General features: G+C 49.4%; 1 protein-coding gene and 1 long non-coding RNA gene across 3 annotated transcripts in view; one reads left to right on the plus strand and one right to left on the minus strand.

Moving 5' to 3' along the window:
* Positions 1-6,807: 6,807 nt before the first annotated feature.
* LOC136391627 (asialoglycoprotein receptor 2-like) lies at positions 6,808-12,794 on the plus strand. The gene is made up of 8 exons (XM_066363384.1): positions 6,808-6,943; positions 7,031-7,166; positions 7,818-7,889; positions 8,249-8,335; positions 8,420-8,564; positions 10,201-10,248; positions 12,048-12,153; positions 12,394-12,794. Exons 2-7 carry the CDS (start codon positions 7,079-7,081, stop codon positions 12,076-12,078), a joined length of 471 nt encoding a protein of 156 aa, XP_066219481.1. The 5' UTR covers positions 6,808-6,943; positions 7,031-7,078; the 3' UTR covers positions 12,079-12,153; positions 12,394-12,794.
* Positions 8,587-26,426, minus strand: part of LOC136391628 (uncharacterized) — a 63,370-nt gene continuing 45,530 nt past the window's right edge. For both annotated transcript variants that reach the window (XR_010748875.1, XR_010748874.1), the window contains exon 3: positions 8,587-8,832. This is a non-coding gene — a long non-coding RNA (uncharacterized lncRNA). The remainder of the gene's footprint in view (positions 8,833-26,426) is intronic.

Genomic DNA, 26,426 nt, shown 5'->3' on the forward strand with positions numbered 1-26,426 from the left:
AAACAAAAGTCCTGAACCAGAAGTTCACAGGCGAATTTTTCCAATTATTTAAAGAAGAAGTAACTCCTATCCTTCTCAAGCTATTTCAAAATATTCAACAGGAGGGAAGACTTCTAAGCTTTCTTTATGAGGCAAGCATAATCCTCATTCCAAAACCAGGTAAAGACACTACAAAGAAAGAAAACTATATGCCAATATCCCTGATGGATTTAGATGCTAAAATTCTCAACAAAATATTAGCAAACCAGATCCAGCAATAGATGAAAAAAATCATACATTATGATTAAGTGGGATTTATTTTGGAGAGGCAAGGCTGGTACAGTATTCGCAAATCAATAAATGTGATTCATGCCTGGCCTGTGGTGGCAACAGTAAAAAAAGTGTCGGGCCTGGAACACTGATGTTGCAGGATTCAGAGGGATGATAGGGCTGGAGATAGAGATGTGGGGATTCATCAGCCCATGGAGGACATTTAAAGTCCTGAGCCTGAATAACAACAGAAGGGGAGAAGTGCAGCTAGACCAGAGGAGGGTCTGGGAACAAAGCCTTGGGCTCTGGGCAGCTAGTCCACAATCAGCAATCAAATTGCAGGTTCAGGTCTCCCTCCCTCTGCCTCAGGGAAGTCTGGTTCAAACAACAGAGAAGGCTCCTTCCCCTCACAGAGAGATGCCCAAAGGCAAATGGCTTCTCCTCCAGGCAGGCAAGAATGTGGGGGAGTGGTATTCTCTAAGCCTAAAGGTGAATATAGTCAAGTTACTTGGAAGAGTGGTTTGTTGCGTTAACCAACAAAGGTTTGAGGGTGTAAAACAAATTAAAAGTTGATTTTTGTGGTCTTAAAGGAGTCAAACTCCAGAGACACAGATTCAGGTAGCAATCCAAACTGTGCTCTGGAGAGAAGAAAAGCATAATTTATAAATGCAAAAACCACAAAATATAATTCTTTTTTTTTTTTTTTTTTCATTTTTCTGAAGCTGGAAACAGGGAGAGACAGTCAGACAGACTCCCGCATGCGCCCGACCGGGATCCACCCGGCATGCCCACCAGGGGCGACGCTCTGCCCACCAGGGGCGACGCTCTGCCCACCAGGGGGCGATGCTCTGCCCATCCTGGGCGTCGCCATGTTGCGACCAGAGCCACTCTAGCGCCTGAGGCAGAGGCCACAGAGCCATCCCCAGCGCCCGGGCCATCTTTGCTCCAGTGGAGCCTTGGCTGTGGGAGGAGAAGAGAGGGACAGAGAGGAAAGCCTGGCGGAGGGGTGGAGAAGCAAATGGGCGCTTCTCCTGTGTGCCCTGGCCGGGAATCAAACCCGGGTCCTCCGCACGCTAGGCCGACGCTCTACCGCTGAGCCAACCGGCCAGGGCCAAAGTATAATTCTTTTATGCAAATGAAGGATTACTGGCTTGGTTAACAGAGACTGGTTATTTTGAATATGCAAACAAAGGAGGTAAAAATGACAAGAAAGAAGGGAGGCCCTAGGTGTCCATGTAGCAGTGGTTGTTCCAGGATGTTTATTCTTCTAAGGTGGTTATGGCTCAGACTTGAGTTGAGTTTAGCAACATGTTTAGCAGCTCAAAGAACTGCCAGAGGCAGAATATACAACTGACCCTTTCTCTGCTGCTCAGGGCGGACTCCCTTACTGGATTCAGTCCGCCTGCACCCAGGCACTTGCAATAAATTTTCTTAGCACCTCTTAGGCCTTTGTGTTGTTGATGCGACTCCTGCCAGATCTCGGGCCTTTCATTTGGTGCCAAAACCCGAGAGAACCTGCAGTAGTGGATCAGCTGGCTATTGCAGGCCCCAGATTCCTTCTAGATCTCCTCTGGACTGGGCAGGAAGACCTTCAACCACTGGATAAGGGGACTTTAGTCTCTCTCTCCCTCTTGTCTGCCAGCATCCTATCAACAGTGGTCACTAATTCACGAGGTGAGACTCTCTCTTCCCTACACCTTTCATCCAGGCTACTCTGTTTCTTAACTGGGACCAGGTCCCCCGTCACTAATGGTGACTCTGAAAACCCAGTACTGGTCAGATGAGACGTGAGGGCTGAGAGACACGAGGGCAAGTCCTTCATAGCCAGGCTCCCTCAACTCATTCTGCATTTGGGGACACCCAGGGCAGACGAGTTGCTTCACCCTCTGCACCTACTTTAGGAATGGGGATGCCCTTTCCCTGAGTAAGGTGCTCTGTTGGTAGGAATAGGCACTATTTCTGGCCCTGGATGAGTGCCAGGCATGTCCTAATCCTTTCAGATTGTTTCTCCTAGTGCCGCTCATTTTCCTTACCTGCATGCACTGCTCAGTGCTCAGCTGAGTGCTTGAAGGGAACCCTCCACAGATTGCTGGGTTTCTCTGTGCAGCTCTCCTCTGATACTTTGTCCTTTAAGGTCCAATGGCCTTGGTCTCTGTAAAGCCAGTAGCCATGGCCACCATCACAGCTGTCTGGCCAGTGCAGGTTCTCGTTAGATTCAGACAGATGGTAATGAAACAACAGAGCCAAGAACTGGTGGGCCTTTAGCTTTAATCTTAGCTTGCACCCGGGTGGGCAAGAAATACTCACAGTGGAAAAACACTTCCCTTTCCATTCATGGCTCCCAAAGCCACTGACTTATCCAAGTTTCCTAGAATCAAAGGTTTGTACCTTACCAGCCTTATTCACCTCTACTCCCCATCTCCTTCTCTCTGCACAAACTGGCTTCTCCTTCAGCACTCCGCCATCTTGGCTGCTTCTCCTCTCCTCCATGTGGCCTTTCACTGCTGTCTTTTATAGTGCTAATCTCAGGAACCAAGAGAGAGCAAGCTCCTGGTCTGCCCAATTTTATAGTGTAGAAATCAAAACCTTTAATCCAATATACAAACAAGGAAGTCTCTGATACAAAGTCACTTATCTGAAGCATAATGGGATTTCTCATGAGAGTTCACCACCCCCTATTCTGCAACAGTCTAGGGTGTGGGGAAAAGATTAGTTTTAAAATTAAGCCTTAGGCTATAAGGATCCTGCCTGCTTATAGCCTGTCCCCCATACCCCATGCAAACTATAATCAAGCAAACATATATATCATATTTACCAACTTATTTGACCAACAGTCTCCTTAGACTCTTGGCCCCATCTCCTCAACTGGGAGCATGTGCTGGGCTCTGCTTGGATCGCCCCTCCCTGCCCCGTGGCCTGAACGCTTTCTCCCAGCACTGGGCTGGGACAATCATAGGGCTCATCTTGTTAGTGTCCTGTCTCTCAGGGATCAATTGTCCTGTTTCCTGAACTCCAGTGTCTTGAAAATGTTTGTTTGTTAAAAGTATCTGCTGCTTGTTTTGGTTGTCTCTAGGAGGAGGGCAAATCTAGTCCTTATTATCTCATGTTTAGCAGACCCTTTCTTTTATTTCCAAACTTGCCTAAGCAGCACTTCACATGTTTTAACTCATTTCATTCTCAAAACAACCCGATCAGGTAACTACTATTCTTACCCACATATTTTTTTCTATTGTGGTGAAAATACATAATATGGAGTCTTCCCTTTAACAAAGTTTAAAGTGCACAATACTGCATTGTTAACTCTAAGCACAGTGTTGTACAGCAGGTCTCTAGATCTCTTGCATAATTGTAACTTTACACCCATTGAAAAGCAACTCCCAATTTCCTGTCCCCCAGTCCCTGGCAACCACCATCCTACTCTCTGTTTCTATGAGACTGAGTACTTTAGACTGTATAAGCCAAAGGGGACATGAAAACTGAGGCACCAGAGGGTTGAATGACCTGCCTATGATCTCAGAGCTAGTGGGTGGCAGAGTTAAGACTCAGCCATGGGCGGTCTGGTTTCAGGGCAGAGGCGCAGAGACAGGTTGCTGAGCTGACCCAGAGTTGAGGGTTTATGGGTCATAGGTCAGGCTGAGAAGCAGGACAAAGGCCACTAAGTGGACAGTATTGGAGAGAGCAGTCAGACTCAGCTATAGGGTCCCAGTGGGTGGGGAGAACTTGTGCTTAGTGAGAGCTTCTAGATGGACAGACGCACGGGCGATCACAGATGACATGGTGGGGAGAGGCAGAGGGAAGGCAGTGTTCCGAGTGGGGAACAGGTGGTGGAAGTGTCAGAAACATGGCCTTTCTGGGTCAAGATGGGGTCCTGGGTGTGGCTGGAGTGGAGGAAGGTGATAGTCATTGGTGTAAAATGGCCAAGAGTTCTGGTGGTTACTCACAGGGACAATGTCAGCTCAGGTTGATGGTAACTGATGGACTGGAGAGGAAGATTCTGGGCCCCTGACTGAGCATTCCCAAGATGTGAGGACCCCTGGGTGTGATGGCGGCGAGAAGAGAGGGAAGGGCAGGGTCTGAAGCGCAGGGGAGGAAGCGTTTTGCTAGAAGAGGATATGATGCAAAGGCAGCAGCCTGGGCCTGGGAGGACAGACACTGCTCCAGGCCCAGGGACAGGTCAGGAGGGGTGGAGCCATGGCTGCGCATATGAAGATGTGGGCACATGTGTGCATGTGGGGACGTTTGTGTCAATGTGTGTATCTGTGTGAGGAGACTTGTGACTGTGTGCTGTAAGGTGTGAGAATGTGCATGTTGATGTGTGTGTGAGGATGTGTGTTAATAAAGTGTTTGCTTGTCTTGGACCTCAATACCCTGCTGCTGGTGGCCATCTGTGTCATTGAGTCCCAATGTGGGGGTCACAAGGGCCAGTAGGGGTGGAGCCCTGATGAGAGGAGATGCTGGCAATGCTGGCGGAGATGAGTGTGTATGTACTAATGAGTGTGGGAGTGAAATGGAAAACTGTGTGTGTGTGTGTGTTCAGGATTCAGCTTGACCAAGGGGCAGGAGAGGTCTCTGTGAGGTGACTGAGTCTAAGGGGAGGGAGTTTATAGTGGAACAAGGGTTTCTGAGGTGGAAGGGCAGAGATGTGGGAGATGAGAGGATGGGCTTAGAGGGCAGCCCTTGGGGAGTGGTCTGGGCTGAAATGCCCTGAACTTAAATATCCCAGTGGAATCGGGGTGGGGGGGTCCAGTTTTGGACTTGTCTGAGGGGCCCAGGCATGGATTTTAAGAAGAACACAGGGCCTGTCCTCTAGGTCCCCCAGGTCTAAGATTGGTGTCGGGAGCCGATCAACGATTGCTGGCTGACAAGGTCACAGCAGGAGAAGACCCACAACTGCTGGCTGACAAGGTCACAGCAGAAGATCAAAAACTGCTGATTGACAAAGTCACAGCAGAGAAGACCAATGGCTGTGGGGTGACAAAGTCACTGCAGTGAAGACCAATGGTTGCAGGGTGACAAAGTCACCGCAAAGGAAAGGCACAACGATACTTCCCCCTTTGACCTTTTGAATTAATCTGGCCTTATATCCCCCCTTTTCTGGGTGTGTGCTATTATTTATGGCACAGGGATAATAGTACCGTGCTTTCCCTGTAGATTAGTAGTAATCTCTTTGGAAATGAGACAGAAGGTGGAAGTTCCACAGAAAAGCCTGTAAGCCCCTTGAACTGGGCTCATAAATATAAGAGGCTGGCTATGATATCCCTCATAAAGGGTTAAGTTTGTAGGAGAATTTCTTCTTATTAATCATGTTAGAAAGAATAAAGTTAGAACTTAGCTATTTTAACTAGACATTAGAATCTTAGGTAAGGTGTAGTGGAGTAGCCCGTTGCGTGGCCTTGGATGGGAGCGCAGCTGGCAAGAAAAGAATGTTTTGTTAAAAGACTTGTTTTGTGAATGAAGGCAGTTAGTGGGCTTTTCTCAGTAAAACATTCTCATAAGATTTTTGTATTTTCCAAGAATAAGGAGAGGAATGTGGTGGGATTCATAGCAGCAATAGCAATTAATGCCTTCTGATATTATGTTGCTACTAAGCTATCTTGCAGGTGCACTCTAGAGTATCTTTAAGTAAAAGTTACTCTTAATACTATGTCAGTTTCTTAAATAGCAAGTCTTTTGTAGTCTTGTGAAAAAAGAATTAGGACACTACATGAACTCAAGGCTATTTGCCTGAGCAAGCGGTGGTCCTTTGCTAGTCCTTGATGATTTCATCTGCTCTCTCTCTCTGCGCCCTTCACTCACAACAACAGTAAAATAGTTATTAATTAGTACTAATCTTTTAGAAGTTTGTACCGATATTGTTATTACTATTCAAGTTATTGTATAACTGTACTTTGAATGATTTACCACCTGATTTGTAGCTTATAGATATGAATTAACTGTTATCTGGAAATATGTAACCATAGTGAAACTAAAACAATGATGTATTCAAAATACCATGTGATTGTAACTTAGTGTGTGTGCATAAAAAGTAAAAGTTAGACCAGCCATTGGCAGAGATGCCTGGCAGTAAATGCTAACTAGAGAATAAAGAGAAAGAAAAGAATTCGGCTCTCTCACTCGATTCGTGCCGACGCCGTCTCTTCCTGTGGGACCCCTGGATCCCCCCTGGGGCTGGACCCCGGCAGATTGGGACTTTACACACAGATGATGTGAATAGCAATGCCGTGTGCAGATGCGTTGCATACACCTGTGTAGGCATGTGTGCATATTTGCATGTATAAATGTGGGTGTACTTGTGCAGATAAGTGTGTGTGCAGTACTTACATGCTGGGGTTACAGCCCATTGACTCCCCAATCCCTCCCCAAGTACTTCCCTCCACCCCCTGGGCTGTACTTCCTCAGACTTCTGTTCCCCTGCTTCCCTTAGGTTGGCTGTCGCCAGCCCTCCTCCTGACACCGCTTCCCTTGCAGGGACGCCTCCTTCCCAGCCCCGTGGGCAGCAGAGTCTCTGCTCCAGGCTCTGGCTCAGTCTTCTGGTCCTGGGCTTCAACATCCTGCTGCTGATGGCCATCTGTGTGATTGGGTCCCAAAGTGAGGGTCACAGGGGCCAGTGGAGATGAAGCCCTGATGAGGAGGCGGAGATATGGGCAGTGCTGGGGATGTGAGAGCTCTGATGGGAAGAGATGGAGGCAGTGAGGTGCAGTGCTGAGCGAGTATTGGGGCAGGGAGGGGGTGGTGAGGGAGACAGTGTCATGACCGTGACGGGGCTGCCACATGGGCACAGACCCCTCCACTCCGTCCTGTGCGCTCTCCCTCCTGACAAGAAACACAGATGCAAGTGGAGTTTTGGACCCTAAAAGAAGCTTTCAGCAACTTCTCCTCCAGCACCCTGTCAGAGATCCGGGCTCTCGGCTCCCATGGTGAGCAGGTGCTCCCGGAGGGGACGTGCCAGGGCGGGTTGGGTGGGTGAGGCAACGGTTTACCAGGACAGGTTTGCCGGACTCTGAGGTGGGTGCCCAGGGTCTGGTCTGCAAAAGGATGTGTTTGGGGTGCCGTGGACAGATAACCCAGCCTGAGGAGCTGGGCAAGGCTTCTAGGGACACTGATCCCTGGGCTGAGGGACGCTGAGGGGGGAATAGGCAGGTGAAGAGGATGGCGGTCAGTGGCAGGTGGAGAGGACAAATCTGGAATGACCAGAAGGTGAGGAAGACCACTGCATGTTTGGGAACTGCAAACACTTCCAGCGTGGCAGGAACTAAGTGGCGAGGGGTGGGCTAGGAGGTGGGTAGGGGCCGCGCCAGGCAAACTGCTGTGTTAATAAAGTGAGGCGTTATCTTGAGAAAATGGGGCGTATGCAAGGGATTGAAGCAGGGGAGCAGCCCGAGTAGGTTTGTTCCTCAGAAAGCCAGGGTGGCAGTGTGGGGAGACTGGCAGAGGTGGGGAGACCGGGGGCAGAGCCGGAACCTCCCAGATGAAGGTGACGGTGGCTTGGACTGGTGCTCCAGTGGGTGATGATGGAGGCTGTTAGGAGGCAGAATGGAGGGAAAACAGTTAGCTTTTCTCTTTTTCAGGAGGCAGCATAGGTGACAGCGTGACATCTCTGGAAGCCAGGCTGGAGAAACAGGAGCAGGACCTGAAAGAAGGTCCGAGCCCCTCCCATGAGTGAGTGACATGTGAGTGTGTGTGTGCGCGTTAGAGTGTATGTGTGATGTGTGTGGTGTGAGGTCTGTGTTGTGTGTGTGAGAGTGTATGTGTGATGTGTGGTGTGAATGAGGTGTGTGTTGTGTACGTGAGAGTGTATGTATGATGTGTGCTGTGAGTGAGGTGTGTTGTGTGTGTGAGTGTATGTGTGATGTGTGGTGTGAGTGAGGTGTGTGTGGTATGTGTGAATGTATGTGTGCTGTGTGTGTTGAGTTTTTCCAAAGGCTGGAGTCCTGTGTGGGGTCCTAGTAGGTGCAGTGCCCACACTGCCCACATCACTGTCTGTCACTCTGTCCCCTAGATCATGCCACCTTGCTCTTCCACCTGAAGCACTTCCCAGCTGATCTGCGCATCCTGGCTTGTCAGATGGCCTTCCTGCGAAGCAATGGTAGGGACAGTGGGGGTCTCCGTTCCCAGTGTGCCTGCCCCCCCAGCAGGATCTCATCTCCCCCTGCCCACTCTCCTCCCACAGGCACAGAATGCTGCCCTGTTAACTGGCTGGAGCATGAAGGCAGCTGCTACTGGTTCTCTCGCTCTGGACTGACCGGCCCGAGGCTGAGAAGTACTATCAGCTGGAGAACGCGCTTCTGGTTGTCATCAACTCCAGAGAGGAGCAGGTGAGTCCACACTCTTCCTGAAGGCGGGAGGAAACCTCTGGAATGCAAACTCTGGGGGGCTAGATCAGGCCCGCTTTATTTTTTTAACCTACGGGAGAGGCCGGAAGCAGATGTCTGGCAGAACTCCAGGGTTCATAGCGGAGCAGCCACTGATCCTAAGAAGTGGGAGATTACGGCCAGGACTCGGCAAAGGGACAGGAGCCAGGTGAGCAGGTGATGAGGAGGTCAGAAGACAATGCAAGACAGGATGAATTTTAAAATCCAGGACCTGGGTGGAGAACACAGTAGAGACACTGAGAGCTCCTGCTTGTGTGTACTGGCCACAGGAATGGCAGTCAGTTGGGAAGAAGGAACAGAGGGGCCAGGAGTCCCAGTGACCTGCCAGCCATGGGTACTGGGTTGAATGAAAGTCGCCTCCTGGAAGACTCAGGTGCAGCCGGGGTTCCTCCATGACCCTCCAGGTCTCACCTGCCCACTGATGCCACCAGACCACAACCCCAAACTCTGAAGTTCACGGGGAAGAATCAACCTGTGCCACGGCCCAGCGCAGCTCCTAATAATGGTGCAAAATTAAGGAAACATACTCATCAAGAAAAAATCAAGAAAAAAATGGGACCAGGAAGAGTCTTCAACTGCTGATGGCAATATCCCAGTGCCCCATAGCCCCAGTTTGCTTTATTATTATAACCATATGCAAATCAAGAAAGTCCTTGATACAAAGTTACACATCTGTGGCTAAAACAGAAACTCTCCCAAGGCATAAACAGAATGCATTAGTGGCCTGACCTGTGGTGGCGCAGTGGATAAAGCATTGACCTGGAAATGCTGAGGTCACCAGTTCGAAACCCTGGGTTTGCCTGGTCGGGGCACATATGGGAGTTGATGCTTCCAGCTCCTCCCCCCTTCTCTCTCTCTGTCTCTCCTCTCTCCTTTCTATAATGAATAAATAAAAAATAAAAAAAAAGAATGCATTAGTGAAATCTACCAACATCTGAAAAACAAAGAGTCAGAGGAAGGGCATGTAAATTGCTTCCAGCAAGTTAAGGAAGCAAGTGAAGTGGGTGCAAATACTCAGCATCATAGCCAATATGGAGGTGGAGCAGGGAGAACTTAGCCTTTTGCTAAGCCTCCAATCTACAATGGCTTTCTGCCATTTATGGTCCACAACGAACCTGTTAGAATAGGTGGGGCATTGTTTTGTTTGTTTTTTGGAAACAGAAGATATTAATGGTAACTGTTGGAGACTGAGAGCTGACAGGGTCCTTGCGCTTTAGATTTTGGGGGGACTGAGGTGTGCCGTACTGATAGTAAGCTGACAGTCTGCCCAACCCCCACCTCACTTGATTAAGGTGCTAGAGGCAATTTACATGCTCTTTCTCTCACCCTTTGTTTGTTCTGATATTGGTTGATTTCAGTTATGCAGGGTGGAGGGTTTTCTGCACTTGGGAGAATTCTTGGGTTGCCTTGGAAATGTGACTTTGTATCAGAGATATCTTTGATTTGCTAATGACTTTATTCTGCCCAATAAATAAAGCGGTTTGAGGGTGGAGACTCACTCTTGCAAGCTCCCTGCGTTCCAAAGAGACCTCGGATCCCATCCTTTTTCTCTCTGAGTTTACTTCTTCATTCCCCACAGTTCTCACTCAGGACCTGAACAAGTACTAGCCGCACTGGTCCATGGCAGGTAACATTTACAGAGTCCTTACTATGTAACAGACATTGTCTTATATGTATTCACTCCCTTAAAACTCACAATCCTGGCCCTGGCCGGTTGGCTCAGCGGTAGAGCATCGGCCTGGGGTGCGGGGGACCCCGGTTCGGTTCCCGGCCAGGGCACATAGGAGAAGCGCCCATCTGCTTCTCCACCCCCACCCCCTCCTTCCTCTCTGTCTCTCTCTTCCTCTCCCGCAGCCAAGGCTCCATTGGAGCAAGGATGGCCCGGGCGCTGGGGATGGCTCCTTGGCCTCTGCCCCAGGCGCTAGAGTGGCTCTGGTCACTGCAGAGTGACGTCCCGGAGGGGCAGAACATCGCCCCCTGGTGGGCAGAGCGTCGCCCCTGGTGGGCGTGCCAGGTGGATCCCAGTCGGGGCATGCGGGAGTCTGTCTGACTGTCTCTCCCCGTTTCCAGCTTCAGAAAAAAAAGTACAACAAAAAAACAAAACAAAACAAAAAACTCACAATCCTACTAGATCAGCACTATTTTTTTTTTTTTGTATTTTTCTGAAGCGAGAAGCAGGGAGAAGCAGACAAACTCCCGCATGCACCCGACCGGGATCCACACGGCATGCCAACCAGTGGGCAATGCTCAGCCCACTGCAACAGGAGCCATTCTAGCGCCTGAGGCGGAGGCCATGCGGCCATCCTCAGCACCCAGGCCAACTTTGCTCCAATGGAGCCTTGACTGTGGGAGGGAGAGAGAGAGACAGAGACAAAGGAGAGAAAGAGAGGGGGAGGGGTGGAGAAGCAGATTGGCACTTCTCCTGTGTGCCCTGGCCGGAAATCGAACCCAGGACTTCCACATGCCAGGCTGACGCTCTACCAGTGAGCCAACCAGTCAGGGCCACAACTCTTATTATCCCCACTCTGAGGGAAGCAGAGATGAAGGAACCAGGGACAGGAAAGCTAAGGGACTTGCCATGCAGCAAATGTGTCACGATGGAGCCAGAATTCAAAGCCACTCTTCCTCCTCAGCCAGTGTTTTCAATGGCTACATGTTGCCAGAATACAGTTACTGAATTTGAATATATATATTCAATTTACATGGTGGAATAATTGCAAACATATTTTACTTTACCAAGGTTGAAATTGCCAATTTTGACCTATAAAAGTGTCAGTTTCTTCTAGCCCTACCTAACATTTCAGTACTGTGTGAGTGGATAGAGCATTAGGCGCTGAGGACGGCTTGGTTGGTCTGAGCATCGGCCCCGGCTACTGATGCTAGTTGGGTTGATTCAAGCATCAGCCCCCAGACGGGAGTTGCCAGGTGAATTCCAGTTGGGGTGGATGTGGGAGTCTGTCTTCTATCTTTCCTCCTCTCACTTAAATAAATAAATAATAATCCCTGTGAAGCATTTAGTATGTGCGTTAGCCCAGTGAATGTTTTCTAAACCAGTGGTTCTCAACCTTTCTAATGCCGTGACCCCACAATACAGTTCCTCATGTTGCAGTGACCCCAAACCAAAAAATAATTTTGGTGGCTACTTCATAACTGTAATTTTGCTACAGTTATGATTCAGAATGTAAATACCTGATATGCATTATATATTTTCCGATGGCTTTAGGCGACCCACAGGTTGAGAACCGCTGCTCTAAACAATAGCTAAGGTTTTAAAAAAAATTTCTTTTTAAGGTGAGGAAACAGTTTTGTTGGGAGCTGATGCTTCAACTCGGGGGCAGGTCAAGTTGGGGAAGGCTGAGGGAACCACAGCTAATGCCTGCATGGAGGTACAAGGGTCTAGAAACTTCCCTCCTACCTGTTTTCCAGAAATTCGTCTTCAACACACACACCCCTTTAAAACCTGGATAGATCTCACTGAAACCGATGGTTCCTGGAAATGGGTGGATGGCACAGACTATAGGAATAGCTACAAGTAAGTATCCCCTCCCCACCCCCCTAGTCTCACCTGGGGACAGCCACCTGGTCTGTTGCCCCTATGTATCCCCGCCCATTCTTAGGGACTAAATTCCCCAATCCTTCACCCTCCAGACTCCCAGCCTTCAAGGCTGCAGCTTCTGCTCTCTGAACTCTCTAAGGTGGTGCTTCTCTGAGGTGGGAAAGAATTGCTGGGACAGGAGTGGTCAGAGCTTTGAGCCCTGTCCTGCCTTCCTAGGAACTGGGCTGCCACTCAGCCAGATAACTGGCAGGGCCACCAGGAAGGTGGAAGCGAAGACTGTGCGAAGTCCAGGTGGACGGCCGCTGGAATGACAATTTCTGCCATCAGGTGCAACGCTGGGCGTGTGAGATGAGTCAGGACATCACCACCTAGGAGCCCGGATCTCCCGCAGATCTCTACCTGCATCCTCCTCACCCCACCCCCAGCTTCTCTCCTGGGGGTTTTGAAAAAAGGAAGATTAGTCAGAGACACCGGGAAGAGTTGAGGGAAGACAGAAAAGAGGGTTTAAGAATCTCAGGCCCTGGGGAGACAGTTACCTCCTCTTTCTGCTACTCACTGTGATTATTATAATTTTCAGACTCCACACTGGAGTAGGAAAAGAATAAATAAATACTTGAAGCTCTGTGTGGACCAGTCATTTGGAACTGAGAAATGTAGAAGGCAAAGAAGAGGGAGCAGATAGGGTCTGGAAGAAAGTTTAAGACTAGACTTCTTCTGCTTGCTACCCAGTCCTGAGGGACACGGATCAGGGAAGGGAAGGAAGAGGCTTGGAGAGGAGCATCCATTAGAAGGCAGTGGGTTTAGGGGTGGGGGAAGGAGCTGGCTGGGCTGGGCGGGAGGGTCCCACACGGCAAGGGTCCTGGACAAAGCGGCTTTCTCTGCCTTCAGGATTGACAGGAGAGATTTCAGGGAGCATTCCACTTCCCTCAGTCTGGGAACTGTGGAGTGGGCTGGCAAGGCCACTGGGAAACGTTTGCTAAGAGAAGGAGGACTAGTAGCACACTTTCCCACTGTTTTCAGCGTGGCTGCAACTTATTGACCACAAATAGATCTAGACATATGTCCAAGACAAGTGTCACCAACAATTTCCACAGTGGGTAAACCTCATCTTCCAAGATCATTTTAGAACCAGTCTTAGAAGGATCTTTAAGCAATTAGATTTCTTGTTTTATTTTTATTACACAAGTCATATGTACTATTAGTAAAACAAAAAATGTTTTAAGGACACACTCATACACAGAGATTTATTATGAAGAATCGGCTCATGTGGTTGTGGAGGCTGACAAGACCCAAGTTCTGCAGGTGAGCAGTCAAGCTGGGGCCCAGAAGAGGCAATGGTGTCATTCCACACAGAGACAGCAGACTAAGGACCCAGAGAGAAATGATTCCTTTTGTGTCCAAAGGCAGAAAGAAAGCCAATGTCCCAACTTGAAGGGGGTCAGGCAGGAAGAGCTCTCTTATACTCAAGAAAGTCAGCCTTCTTCCGCTATTCAGGGTTCCAACTGGTTGGATGAGGCACACCCACATTAGGGAGCGCAATCTGCTTTACCAATTCACATGTTCCTTCCTCTCATCTACAAACACCCAACAGACACACCCAGAACAATGTCTGACGACTCATAAAATTAATCGTTATGGATTTCCTATCAGGATGTTTCCTGCATGTGCTCAAATAAGCAATACTATGCTGACAGCTTTTTCTACTTTGCAGGGTCTTGTGGACACTGATCCAATCAATGCTATTTCCTGGGAAGTTTTAACTCATGTAATTTAGCAGGGGTGGAGACTTCCAAAATATAAATCTGCCATGTTATTTAAGTTTTTCTCCCTGTGGTAGCTTAGTTTTCATTTCTATAGGCTTTCCCATATAATATTTCAAGCAATTTTTGCTCTGCTAAGACTTCCTAATTTTCAGCTGCAAAATTTTCTCAGACGTCTTTTTCCAAATGTATATGATTGGCATGAAGTAAAAAAGGTATGAAAGTAATAATACATGCAATTTAAAGTCCTGTGGGGTTAGAAAAAGCTACCCCTGGGGGGCGGTGAGATGGTGATGGAGTAGGTGGAGGTGCCAACTTCCACCTCCCAGAACCAAAGTGTATTACAACTTAATTTTAAGGTCAATCATCTGGAAAAACCAACTTTGGACTAAACTAAGAGGACTCCTTAAACAAGGATCACTGACAAAGCCACACTTAGACTGATAGGAAAAGCGGAAATGCGGAGAGGGCGGCCCAGCTCGCGGGAACAAATGGCAGCCCAGAGGGACTCGCGTGGCGGGTGAGTTTAGCGGAGAGGGGAGGATCCTGAGCCCAAGGAACGAAGCCCCAGCTTGCAGCCCAGAGCCTAGAAGAGGCATACAAACAGTATTTAGTTGTGAAACAAGCCAGGATACTGTATGCAAGAAAGAGACAGATTTCTCAGACCCAGGATTCGTCTTAAAGGGACCACACAGAAAACCTCTTTCACAACCACTCACCCAGGGCTCCAGGGAACAGGGAGAGATGAGAGGACTAGAGTAGCAGGAAGAGAATATAATCTAGGAGGCACAGAGAGAAACACTTTGAGGGACAGCCACCCTAACCCCTGGGCTGAGTCACTCCCCAAATATAACATGAATATTTTTCCTGGAACCAGCAATACAAGCAAAGGGAAACAGGTCACCAGCCAAATAGAAGCTCTCCTGCTGCACTCAGAGCAGAGTTGCTTACAAGCAGGGAGCCATCAGAAATACAGTATAGAGTGCTAAGGTCTGAGCTGCATTGCCCCACACACACTGCTGAGTGCTCATCAGAGGGCAGGTGGTGGTGGGACACGGAAGCAGGGTCCCCTTGGCAGGGACAGAAGCGGGGGAGGGCTGGCCACGACTGAGGCTCCGCGTGAGCACAGTCCTGCTGGGTGGAGGCAGAGGCTGAGGGCGGCTGTGGTGGTGGAAGGGGCACATGAAAGCAGTCTGACCCATGGCTGCGGGCTGGGTGAGCGAGAGCGGTCCTGCCTGCAGTCTCGCCCACAGGGGCAATACAAATCTGGGGAACCAACTGAGACCTGTGGCTGAGTGCAAGAGCACAGCCCCACCTGAGGGGCCAAGGCTGGTGACCCCTGCACTTGAGCGCAGTCCCGCAAGCGGGGGCGGGGCATAGGCCAAGGCTTGCAGCCCAGGCATACAAACACAGATCCACCCTCGGGGGAGGTGCAGAGGCTGAGCTGGCCGAGGCTTGTAGTTGGGCTACACAAACACAGTCCCGCCCATGGAGGAGAGGCAGAAACAGCAGCAAACATCGAACACCTAACACCGCAGCAGGCCGGTGGTGGCAATACCCATGCCTGAATGCCCGAGGCAGCAACGGGGGTGGCGGGCCTGCAGACAGACCACACCTAGAGCCACAGGGGCAAAGGGAAATTTTATGAAGCCTGAAGTATCATATATGAAATTTCAGGGAGCTGTCCTTAAGAATACAAAAGTTGCCATACACAATTAAGCATAAACGTCCATATTAAGTTTTAAAAAACATAAATTTACAAAGCTGAAGCTACCGTAAACATGACAAAATCCAGAACAATGACATAATATTTTAGATAATCTCTTCTAACACATCTCTAAACTCCATTGCCCCTACACTTCTTTGCTGCACACTCGTTGTTCTTTTTTTTAATTTTTTTTAATTTATTCATTTTAGAGGGGAGAGGGAGAGACAGAGAGAGAGAGAGAGAGAAGGGGGGAGGAACTGGAAGCATCAACTCCCATATGTGCCTTGACCAGGCAAGCCCAGGGTTTCAAACTGGCGACCTCAGCATTTCCAGGTCGACGCTTTATCCACTGCGCCACCACAGGTCAGGCCACTCATTGTTCATATATGACCAAAGTGTTGCAAGGTGGGTCTACAGGGAGAATAAGAGATGGTTGAATGTTTTCTCTGGCTTGTGTCTTTGTTACTGATGTCAGGTCCCTCATGTCACCCCAAATGAGTCTGCATAGTGGGTGACACAAAGACCCTGAAAGCCATTCTGCCCATCTACAGCCACTGCCCCATTGCTCAGCAACCAAGCCATCTCAGTGCCTGAGGCTAGGCCATGGAGCCATCCTCAGTGCTCTGGGCCAACTTGCCTGAACCATTTGAGCCATGCTGTGGGAGGAGAAGAGGGGAAGAGGGGAAGAGAGAAAGAGACAGAGAGAGAGAAGGGGGGAGGGTGGAGAATCAGGTGCTTCTCCTGTGTGCCCTGACTGGGAATCAAACCCGGGACTTCCACATGCTGGGCCGATGCTCTATTGCTCAGCTAACTGGCAAGGGCTTTTTTTTTTTCTTTTTTCTTCCTTTTTTTTTTTTTTTTGAAAGAGAGACAGACAGAAAGGGAGGGAGAAGCATCAACTCATAGTTGTGTCACTTTAGTTGTGCACTGATTGCTTCTCATATGCACACTGACCAGGGAGCAGACCTGGGACCTCGGGCTCAAGTTGAGCTTGCAAACCCCCTTGCTCAAGCCGGTGACCCTGCACTCAAGCTGGCAACTTTGGGTTTCAAACAGGTGACATCATAGCTCTGAGTGGATGCTCTATCCACTGTGCCACCAACAGTCAGGCTCCTTACAAAGTTGTGTTCTTTTTTTTTTTTTTTCCAAGTGAGAACAGGGGAGATAGACAGACTACCACATGCACTTGGACTGGGATCCACCCAACAACCCCCGTCTGGGGGCTGATGCACAGTGGATCTGGGGCCATGCTCCCAACAGAATTATTTTTAGCACCTGAGGCAGAGACTCCATGGGGCCATCCTCAGTGTCCAGGCAGATGTGCTTGAACTAATTGAGCCATGGCTGCAGGAGAGGAAGAGAGAGAGAGGGGGGGGGGGAGCGGAAGGGGTGGAGAAGATGTTCGCTTCTCCTGTGTGCCCTGACCAGGAATCAAACCAGGTCATCCACACACCAGGTGGATGCTCTACCACTGAGCCAACTGGCTAGGGCCACAATTTGTTTAATTGAAATACAATCCATGTACCATAAAATTCACCCTTTGAAAGTACAGTGTTTTTTAGTATATTCATAAAGTCATGCAACCACCACCACTATCTAATTTCAGAACACCTTCACTGCTTTTAAAAGAAACCCTGTACTCATTAGCAGTTCCTCCACATCCTCCCCGGCCCCAGGCAGTCACTGGTCTTTCTGTCTCCATGGACTTGCCTGTTCTGGACATTGCACATAAATGGGACCATACGCTATAAGGCATTTGTCTCTGGCATATTTCACTAAGCATAATTCTGCAACGTTCACCCATGGTGTGGTGGTTGTCAGTACTGCATCCTTTCTAAGACTGATATGTTCCACTGTATGCCACCTTTTGTTTATCCAATAGAATAATGAAAAACATCTGAATTCACTTCTCCCTAAAGACTCCATTGGGAATCGGATAGCTGTTCCCCTTACTAATTCAGAGGGCTCAAGATTCTTCTCTGCCTCTCTGTTCATGTCTTAGTTCTTGTCCTGTGATAAGATTCTATCATTTATTTTCATGTTGGACCTATAATTAATCCTTTTTTTTTTTTTTTTTTTTTTTTTTTTTTTTTTTACAGAGACAGAGAGAGAGTCAGAGAGAGGAATAGACAGGGACAGACAGACAGGAACAGAGAGATGAGAAGCATCAATCATTAGTTTTTCATTGCGCATTGCGACACCTTAATTGTTCATTGATTGCTTTCTCATATGTGCCTTGACCGCGGGTCTTCAGCAGACCGAGTGACCCCTTGCTCGAACCAGCGACCTTGGGTCCAAGCTGGTGAGCTTTTGCTCAAACCAGATGAGCCCGCGCTCAAGCTGGCGACCTCAGGGTCTCGAACCTGGGTCCTCGGCATCCCAGTCCGACGCTCTATCCACTGCGCCACCGCCTGGTCAGGCTAATTAATCCTCTTTTAAAATTTATTTCTAGGCATTTTATAATTTTTGCTGCAATGATGAATTCATTTTTTCATTTCTAATTCTGATTAGTCAGTGTAGAGTAAAACTATTGATTTATTTTTGTATGTAAATTATTGACTGACTTTGTATCGTAGCACTTCCCAAATTCTCTTAAGCCTAATGGGTTGTTTTAGTAGACTCTCTTGGGTTTTCTTTGTATACAATTATATCATCTGCAAAAAAGAGAATTTCTTCTCTTTTCCAATAGTAAGAGATTTTATTTTCTTGCCTTATCACATTAGTTAAATACTACAGAATATTGTTGAATGACTGATGATGCGCTGTTCTTAGTTTGCATTTTTTTTTTTTTTTTGTATTTTTCTGAAGTTGGAAACGGGGAGGCAGTCAGACAGACTCCCACATGCACCCAACCGGGATCCACCCGGCACACCCACCAGGGGATGATGCTCCGCCCATCTGGGCCATTGCTCTGTTGCATCCAGAGCCATTCTAGCATCTGAGGCAGAGGTCACAAAGCCATCCTCAGTGCCTGGGCCAACTCTGCTCCAATGGAGCCCTGGCTATGGGAGGGGAAGAGAGAGACAGAGATGAAAGAGAGGGGGAGGGGTAGAGAAGCAGATGGGTGCCCCTTCCTGTGTGCCCTGGCTGGGAATCTAACCCGTGACTCCTGCACGCCAGGCCGACGCTCTACCACTATTAAGTCAACCAGCCAGGGCCTTGGTTTCATTTTGATAGCTCATGACTTCAGTGCTTTCTTAATGAATGTGATATTTGGTGTTAGATTTTTCTCTTTTTGGTGAGTAATTTCCTTTCATTCTCCTATTACTTAAACTTTTTATTTTGCAGATAATTTTAACTTTGGAGGGGAAGGTATTTTAAAGCAAGATAGGAAACCTAGAAACTGCAAGGCAAAAGAAGGACATGCTTGACTTCAAGAAAATTAGGAAAAAATTGTTTTGGAATGACAAAATACTATGCAAAATATAAAGTCAAGGAGAAAGATATTTGCAATCTGTTTAGTATCGCTAATACATCAATAAAAGGAACCTGTTCAATAAAAAATGAGCAATGGATTTAAACAGGTAATTTTAAAAAGAGGAAACCTGAATAATCAAGAAATAATAAAGATTTTAAAAGATACTCAAATGTGAAAATTACAATAATTAAATATCACCCTCCACCAGGTCTACTTGCCAAAATGATAAATACCAACACTATTCATGGTAGGCAAGGATGCAGGAATAAATGAGGATAAAAAACAGTAACATTTTTGGACTACTGTTGGAATGTCTATTGAGATTTAAAACATACATACCCATTTTTGGAAACCTACCCCATGGAAATAAAAGCATGATATACATATAAAGGTGTTTCATTACCACTGGTAGTATGAAAAGCCAGAAAGAATTTGAATGTCTATCAATAGGTGAAGAATTAAATAATAATACAAGACATAATAGAATTTTATTCAGCAATTATAAATAAAATAAAGTAAAATCTATCTATATTGATCTGGAGGGATGCCCATAATATTATTTTAAGTGAAAACAGCAACCTGCAGAATTAAGGGTAAACACCTACTTTTGTTAACTAAAACAAAAGCAAAAACAAAACAAAGGCCCTGGCCAGTTGGCTCAGTGGTAGAGCGTCAGCCTGGCGTGCGGGGGACCCAGGTTCGATTCCTGGCCAGGGCACATAGGAGAAGCGCCCATTTGCTTCTCCACCCCCCCCCCTTCCTCTCTGTCTCTCTCTTCCCCTCCCGCAGCCGAGGCTCCATTGGAGCAAAGATGGCCCGGGTGCTGGGGATGGCTCCTTGGCCTCTGCCCCAGGCGCTAGAGTGGCTCTGGTCGAGGCAGAGCGAAGCCTCGGAGGCGCAAAGTATCGCCCCCTGGTGGGCAGAGCGTGGCCCCTGGTGGGCGTGCTGGGTGGATCCCTGTCGGGCGCATGCAGGAGTCTGTCTGACTGTCTCTCCCCGTTTCCAGCTTCAGAAAAATACAAAAAAAAAAAACCAAAGAAACCCCAATATCAAGTATATGTTTCTAGGAACAAGAGAAAAGGTTTTGTTTGAGAAGAGATTTTAATTTGTAATATACTTTTGAATTTACTTGTTAAAATATATTATGTATGCTTATATAATTAAAAATTAATGAAAATTTAAAGGAAAAAGAAAAAGGACCTCCTCAGAAACATCAATACATTTCATTTGATGGTTTTGTGGACTGAAAAGTTCATGGCTTGTGTCTATTGATTATCTTTCCTCCCAAAGGTCAGGAGAAAGAAAGCAAGGTGAGCTGGAATGGGGGGAGAACCTGGGAGCCACAGCTGTGCCAGCCCAAGGGCTGCGAGAGGGAGGAGAGGGGGGAGAGGGGGGAGAGGGAGGAGAGGGATGGAGAGGGATGGAGAGGGGGGAGAGGGAGGAGAGGGGGAGATGGATGGAGAGGGAGGAGAGGGATGGAGAGGGACGAGAGGGAGGAGAGGGAGGAGAGGGATGGAGAGGGAGGAGAGGGATGGAGAACAGGGGTGGGTGCGGTGGGGGGAAGGGAAAGAGGGTCAGAGAGAGTGTGCTGGTCAGGATCAGCTTCCATACCTGGGAGCAGGGACCTCGGGGCAGAAGGGGGATGCAGCAGCCTGGGATGAGAGACTCCTCATGAGAGCGGGGTGATTTTAACATCCTCTGAGTGTTTCCTGAGGCTGTCCAACTGACCCCTTACCTAGAGGAGCCTGCAGACCCGAATGAAGCCCCTCCATAGATCTTTCAAATATCCTGGGGCAGGTGGGTGTTCAATCATTCATCTCGGAAGCATCTCTCCTGTGCCTTACTCATGCTAAGAAATCGGCCTGTTCAGGGAGCCATGGCCCTGTCCCCATGAAGCTTTCAGAGCGCTGGGGGAACCACACTCCACTGGCCACTCTTTCCACTTGGGCTCAAGTTCAGTGTTGGCTGAATGGGGTGCCATGAGGGTAGGGCTTACCAGACAAGCTTTGACCTGGACCACACACAGTAGCTCTGACAGCAGCCAGCTGCCTAGCACCTGGGCGCTGCTGATGGTGGGGCTGGGACTGGAGAGAGAAACCCCTCTTGAAGGTGGAAATACACCAACCGGTTCCCCAGTCAGCAGCGGTCTGGAAAGGCCTGGTGACACCCCTGCGCCACACTGCCAAGGCTGCTCAGTGGGGCTGTCTGCTGCCAGGAGCCCGCCCAGCCTGAGAAGGACTCCAGGTGAAGGCAGCAGCCCCTGGCAGCTTGGGGGACTTCCTAGAGGCAGGCATGGCCGAGTCCTCCCAGAGGCTGCCACAGACTTGACTGGAAGCCACATGAACCAGGAAGCCACAGAAGGGCTAGCCCTCCTAGAGGGCTCCACCTTTGCCTTTGCCCTGGACCCCAAACCAGCTATAAGGATGGTTCCAGCTGGCCCAGGCCTATGGTCTCCCACAAGTGTCTGGGAGCTGCCCAAGAGCCTCTGTGAGGGCATGGCCAGGTCTGGGGTGGCCAGGAGGCCCAGATTCAATCAGAAACCACAGATTCTGGCTTCTGCACAGGCTTATCAGAGAGGACAAGCGCAGCCACCCAGGGTCAGGCTTAGAAACTGGTCAGGAACAGCCGGCCTGTTGGTGACTCTGGTGACCTCCCTTGCAAACCCCTGACACTGGCTTCTATGGCACTGAACCTCTCTGCTTTCCTCTTGCCTCTCCTGCTACGCCTCCTTCATCCCCTCCACCCACTCCTATTCCTCCCTCTCCTCAACTAAAGGTTTCCCCAAGTTTAGTTCTGTCCACCACATGCGCCCACACATTTCTGGTGCGCCCCTGTCTGGGTGGGTGCAGACACCTCCTGGGCCTCCACAACCTGCCCAGGGCCATCATCAGCCCTCACTGTCCTGCTGCCCCAGGACAAAACACACAGGTCACCTATCAAGCAGAAGGGCCACCACCTTCTGCTTGGCACTGCCTGGCACAGGGCCTGGCCTGCAGGAGGTGCTACCTTGTGCCCTGGGAGGCTGGAGGGCTTCCAATCTGGTCTGCAGAGGGAGACAAGTTCACATGAGGGGCCTCCACATGGCCTGGCCTCAGGGCAAACTTGGTGAATCCACGTGCCCACCCTGAGTGTGTGGGCCGCTGGCTTCCTCACCCCCGTCATTAAAAGGCCGTCTGTGCCTGTGTGGCTGAGGAGCAGACAGAGTGTGAGCATGCACGTGTGTGCCATGCTGATGCTGCAGCAGACATGGGGGCCTCCGGGCTCCCCTCCCCAACTCACTCGAGGCAACATTCTAAACCCAAGAGTGTCCCTCAGCTTCGGTTTCCACGGCTGTGTCTCTGCCCTCAGCCAAGGGACACTGATTCACCCCCACAGCGGTCAGAACTGAAGAAAGGCCCAGCGCTGAGGGTGGCCACGGGAAAGAAGGGAAGAGGGAGCAACTCCAACAAATATCCCAGGCTCCCCCCGCGTCTGGCCAGCCACAGCGCCCCCCTCAGGCCAGGCCCAGCCAGGCCCACTCTCCTTGACCTGTCCCCGTCTCCACTTGCAAGTGGTCCCTGCCTGTCCCTGGCAGTGACGGCCGGGAGAGAACTCCAGGGAATCCGAAGTGCAGGCAGAGTCCTGCAGGAGCAGCAAGGAAGGCCCTCGGCAGACGAGCCGAGGGGTGCCGAGGAAAAGATCCCCGGAGAACCGACGCCAAGCTGCCCATCACGGTTATGTTTGAAAGGGCCAAGCTACAGGGAATTTTTACCTGCTAAATTATATCTTCTGATAACCTTCACAATTTTTTGTTAAAAATTCCGTACATTTTGTGTGTGTGTGACAGAGACAGGAAAAGGGACAGATAGGGACAGACAGACAGGAAGGGAGAGAGATAAGAAGCATCAATTCTTTCTTGTGGCTCCTTAGTTGTTCATTGATTGCTTTCTCATATATGCCTTGACCGGGGGGCAACAGCAGACCAAGTGACCCCTTGCTCAAGCCAGCAACCTTAGGCCCAAGCTGGTGAGCCTTGCTCAAACCCAGATGAGCCCGCTCTCAAGCTGGCGACCTCAGGGTTTCGAACCTGTATCCTTCACATCCCAGTCCAATGCGCTGTCCACTGCACAACCGCCTGGTCAGGCCACGCTGTACTTTTGTAACAAGGAAAAAAAGCCCAAATGTTCGAGAGCCCTCTGAGACTCCTATTTCTTGGGTCTACAAACCCAGGAAAACACCTGGCATCAGGATGAGCCTCATCTCATTCAGGACCTTTCTTCCTGAGTCTTGGGCTGAAACTCAGGCACTTCCAGACAGAAGGAGCCAGAGCCCAGAGGCAGGACCCTGTCCTTTGTTCCCAGCCCTGTCACACATCAGTAAGCCCTTTCTTTTGCCTGGGCCTCAGGCTACTCATTTATTAACTGGGGATAATAAAAGCCTGTTCTGTCCACTTTCAGAGGCTGTTGTGAGACCAAGAACTTTGAAACCCGACCAGGTGGTGGCGTAGTGCATAGAGTGTTGGACTGGGATGTGGAGGATCCAGGTTCAAGACCCTGAGGTCGCCAGCTTGAGCGCGGGCTCATCTGGTTTGAGCAAGGTTCACCAGCTTGAGTCCAAGGTCACTGGCTTGAGCAAGGGATCACTCAGTCTGCTGTAGCTCCACGACAAGGCACATATGAGAAATCGAGCAATGAACAAGTAAGGCAGTGGTCCCCAACCCCCGTGCCGTGGACCAGTACCATCCGTAGGCCATTTGGTACCAGTCCACAGAGAAAGAATAAATAACTTACATTATTTCTGTTTTATTTATATTTATGTCTAAACAATATTTTATTTTTAAAAAATGACCAGATTCCCTCTGTTACATCTGTCTAAAACTCTTTTTTTTTTTTTTTTTCATTTTTCCGAAGCTGGAAACTGGGAGGCAGTCAGACAGACTCCCGCATGCACCCGGCATGCCCACCAGGGGGCAATGCTCTGTCCCTCTGGGGCGTCGCTCTGTTGCATCCAGAGCCATTCTAGCGCCTGAGGCAGAGGCCACAGAGCGATCCTCAGCGCCCAGGCCATCTTTGCTCCAATGGAGCCTCGGCTGCAGGAAGGGAAGAGAGAGACAGAGAGGAAGGAGAGGGGGAGGGGTGAAGAAGCAGATGGGTGCTTCTCCTGTGTGCCCTGGCCGGGAATCAAACCTGGGATTCCTGCACGCCAGGCCGATGCTCTACCACTGAGCCAAGCGGCCAGGGCCTAAGACTCACTCTTGACGCTTGTCTTGGTCACGTGATACATTTATCCATTCCACCCTAAAGGCTGGTTCATGAAAATACTTTATGACATTAAACCGGTCCGTGGCCCAAAAATGGTTGGGGGACCGCTGAACTAAGGAACGGCAACAAGGAATTGATGTGTCTCATCTCTCTCCTTTCTGTCTGTCTGTCCCTCTTTCTGACTTTCTCTGTCTCTCTCTCTCTCTCTCTCTCTCTCTCTCTCTCTCACACACACACACACACACACACACACACACAAAAAGAACTTTGAAAACAAAATCATGAACATTAAGGCATCTTGCAAGCTGTGCAGAGATGTCTGCCTAGCTCACCTTCTGATGGTGGCCGCACCTGGAAGGCAACCATATCAGGCAGCCACCACAAATACCAAGGGGCCCTTGGCACAAGGTCACTTTCCTCAGTAGGAGGACTGGGGAAGCCAAGAATCCCCCCTAATTGAAACACAAGACAAGACAAGTGCTGAGAAGAGATGGTACAGGCCTGCTTTGGAAAGACATTTTCATACTTCACAAAAAACTCAACTGATATCACATTTCTGCAAAAATTCAGTGTTGTTCACGGCCTCCCCACCTCTGTATTAGTGCTTGTTTGTGAAATGAGCCCCTCAGGCTGCAGGCAATCACTATGTTGAGGTCCAGCCACTCACGTGGGTGCATGTGAGTAGTTGAGGGCACAGAGAGGGATGAAACATCAGTATGAGACACGTGGAGAATGTGGCAGGCATTGCCGGGTGCCCACGGCACTGGCTGGCTGATGGCCTAAACAGATGCTATCCCGGGAGAGGGGACAAAGACAGGGACTTAACTCTCCCACGGGCCCATGTGTAAACTGGACTGGTCTCAGTGCTTCTGGGCTCTTGCTCAATTGGCTCCACAGACAAAGATCGTAAGTGGGGGTCATCAGCCCGGCCGGGGGTCTTCAAAGGCAGAATGTACTTGGGGAGCCCTTTGTAGAACCAGGCCCCTGACCTCTTCCAGACCTGAGTGCGGGAGACACCTGCTTAGAGCACAGGACGCAGAGCAGCCCCCTGCACCACGCTCCCACACAGGCCCACCCTCCCTCCTGGAGCAAGGCTGGAAAGTGCTCAGTAGATGCCACCGTGCTCCTCCTGCTTGCCCTTCCCCCTGTGACTCTGGAGGCTGGAGGAAGGGGCAGCTGGGCCACGCAGGGTACTGGAAGCTGTCAGGAGAGTGGCTCGGGAAGAAACCATCTGTAGCAGGCACAGAGGGCCAGAATCTCAGAGAGCCACAGAGAAGAATTCAGAACAGCAACTGAGATAAGGCCCCTGAACTTAATGACTACTTTGTACAAGACCCATTGCTCCCTAATCTCTTTTCTGAGAAAGGGAATACATAGTGGTCTTTAGTATGAGTGGGAGTATGTGAAGGAATGATGTGACCTTTTAAGGGAAGAGGAAGACTCGGTGGTTTGAATTCTAGATCCTGGACCTGTCACCTAGCAGCTGTGAGATTTGGACACATCCTGACCCTCAATGTCATCACCTGTAGGCAGATGTAGGAACAGTGCCCATCTCACAGGGCGGCCATGAGGATCAGACTAGCAAATGAACACAGGCCCACCGCCCAGTGCTGGGCACAGAGCAGCCACTCGACGGATAGGATTCTTGTCATTGTCATTGTCCCCTACCTCCTTCCACCTGACAAATGCAACAGATTTACAACGAGAGGACCAAGTCCCTTACTTAAAAGGGGGAACTTAAAATCAGAAGGCCAGTCCTGGCCAAGTAGCATTTCCCCAATATGCCAAGGTTGTGGGTTTGATCCCCTGTCAGGGTACATACAAGAATCAACCAATGAATATAGAAATAAGTGGAACAGATCAATGTTTCTCTCTCTCTCTTCCCCTTTCTCTCTTCCTAAAATTAATCAACATATAAATTTAAAAAATAATAGAACCAGAAGGGCAGAGTCTGCCCTGATTCTCTCTAGGACAGTGTTTCCTTCTCCCCAAGCTTCCTCTGTCCTCAGGTGAGTCCTGCAGGATAGTAAAAGGGGCCACTCAACAAAACAAAACAGAAACAAAAAGGTCCCTGATGATACACACTGGAAAGCACAAGGTTAAACAAGCTCTGTGACTACAGG

This window comes from Saccopteryx leptura, chromosome 2 (assembly GCF_036850995.1).
Source record: "Saccopteryx leptura isolate mSacLep1 chromosome 2, mSacLep1_pri_phased_curated, whole genome shotgun sequence".
NCBI lineage: Eukaryota > Metazoa > Chordata > Mammalia > Chiroptera > Emballonuridae > Saccopteryx > Saccopteryx leptura.

Bases quoted from the DNA above. Each gene is read 5' to 3' on its own strand.
- LOC136391627 (XM_066363384.1), top strand. From the start codon at position 7,079: ATGCAAGTGGAGTTTTGGACCCTAAAAGAAGCTTTCAGCAACTTCTCC. The intron at 8,336-8,419 runs GTAGGGACAGTG...CTCCTCCCACAG, and splicing joins GGCCTTCCTGCGAAGCAATG to GCACAGAATGCTGCCCTGTT. The intron at 8,565-10,200 runs GTGAGTCCACAC...CATTCCCCACAG, and splicing joins TCAACTCCAGAGAGGAGCAG to TTCTCACTCAGGACCTGAAC.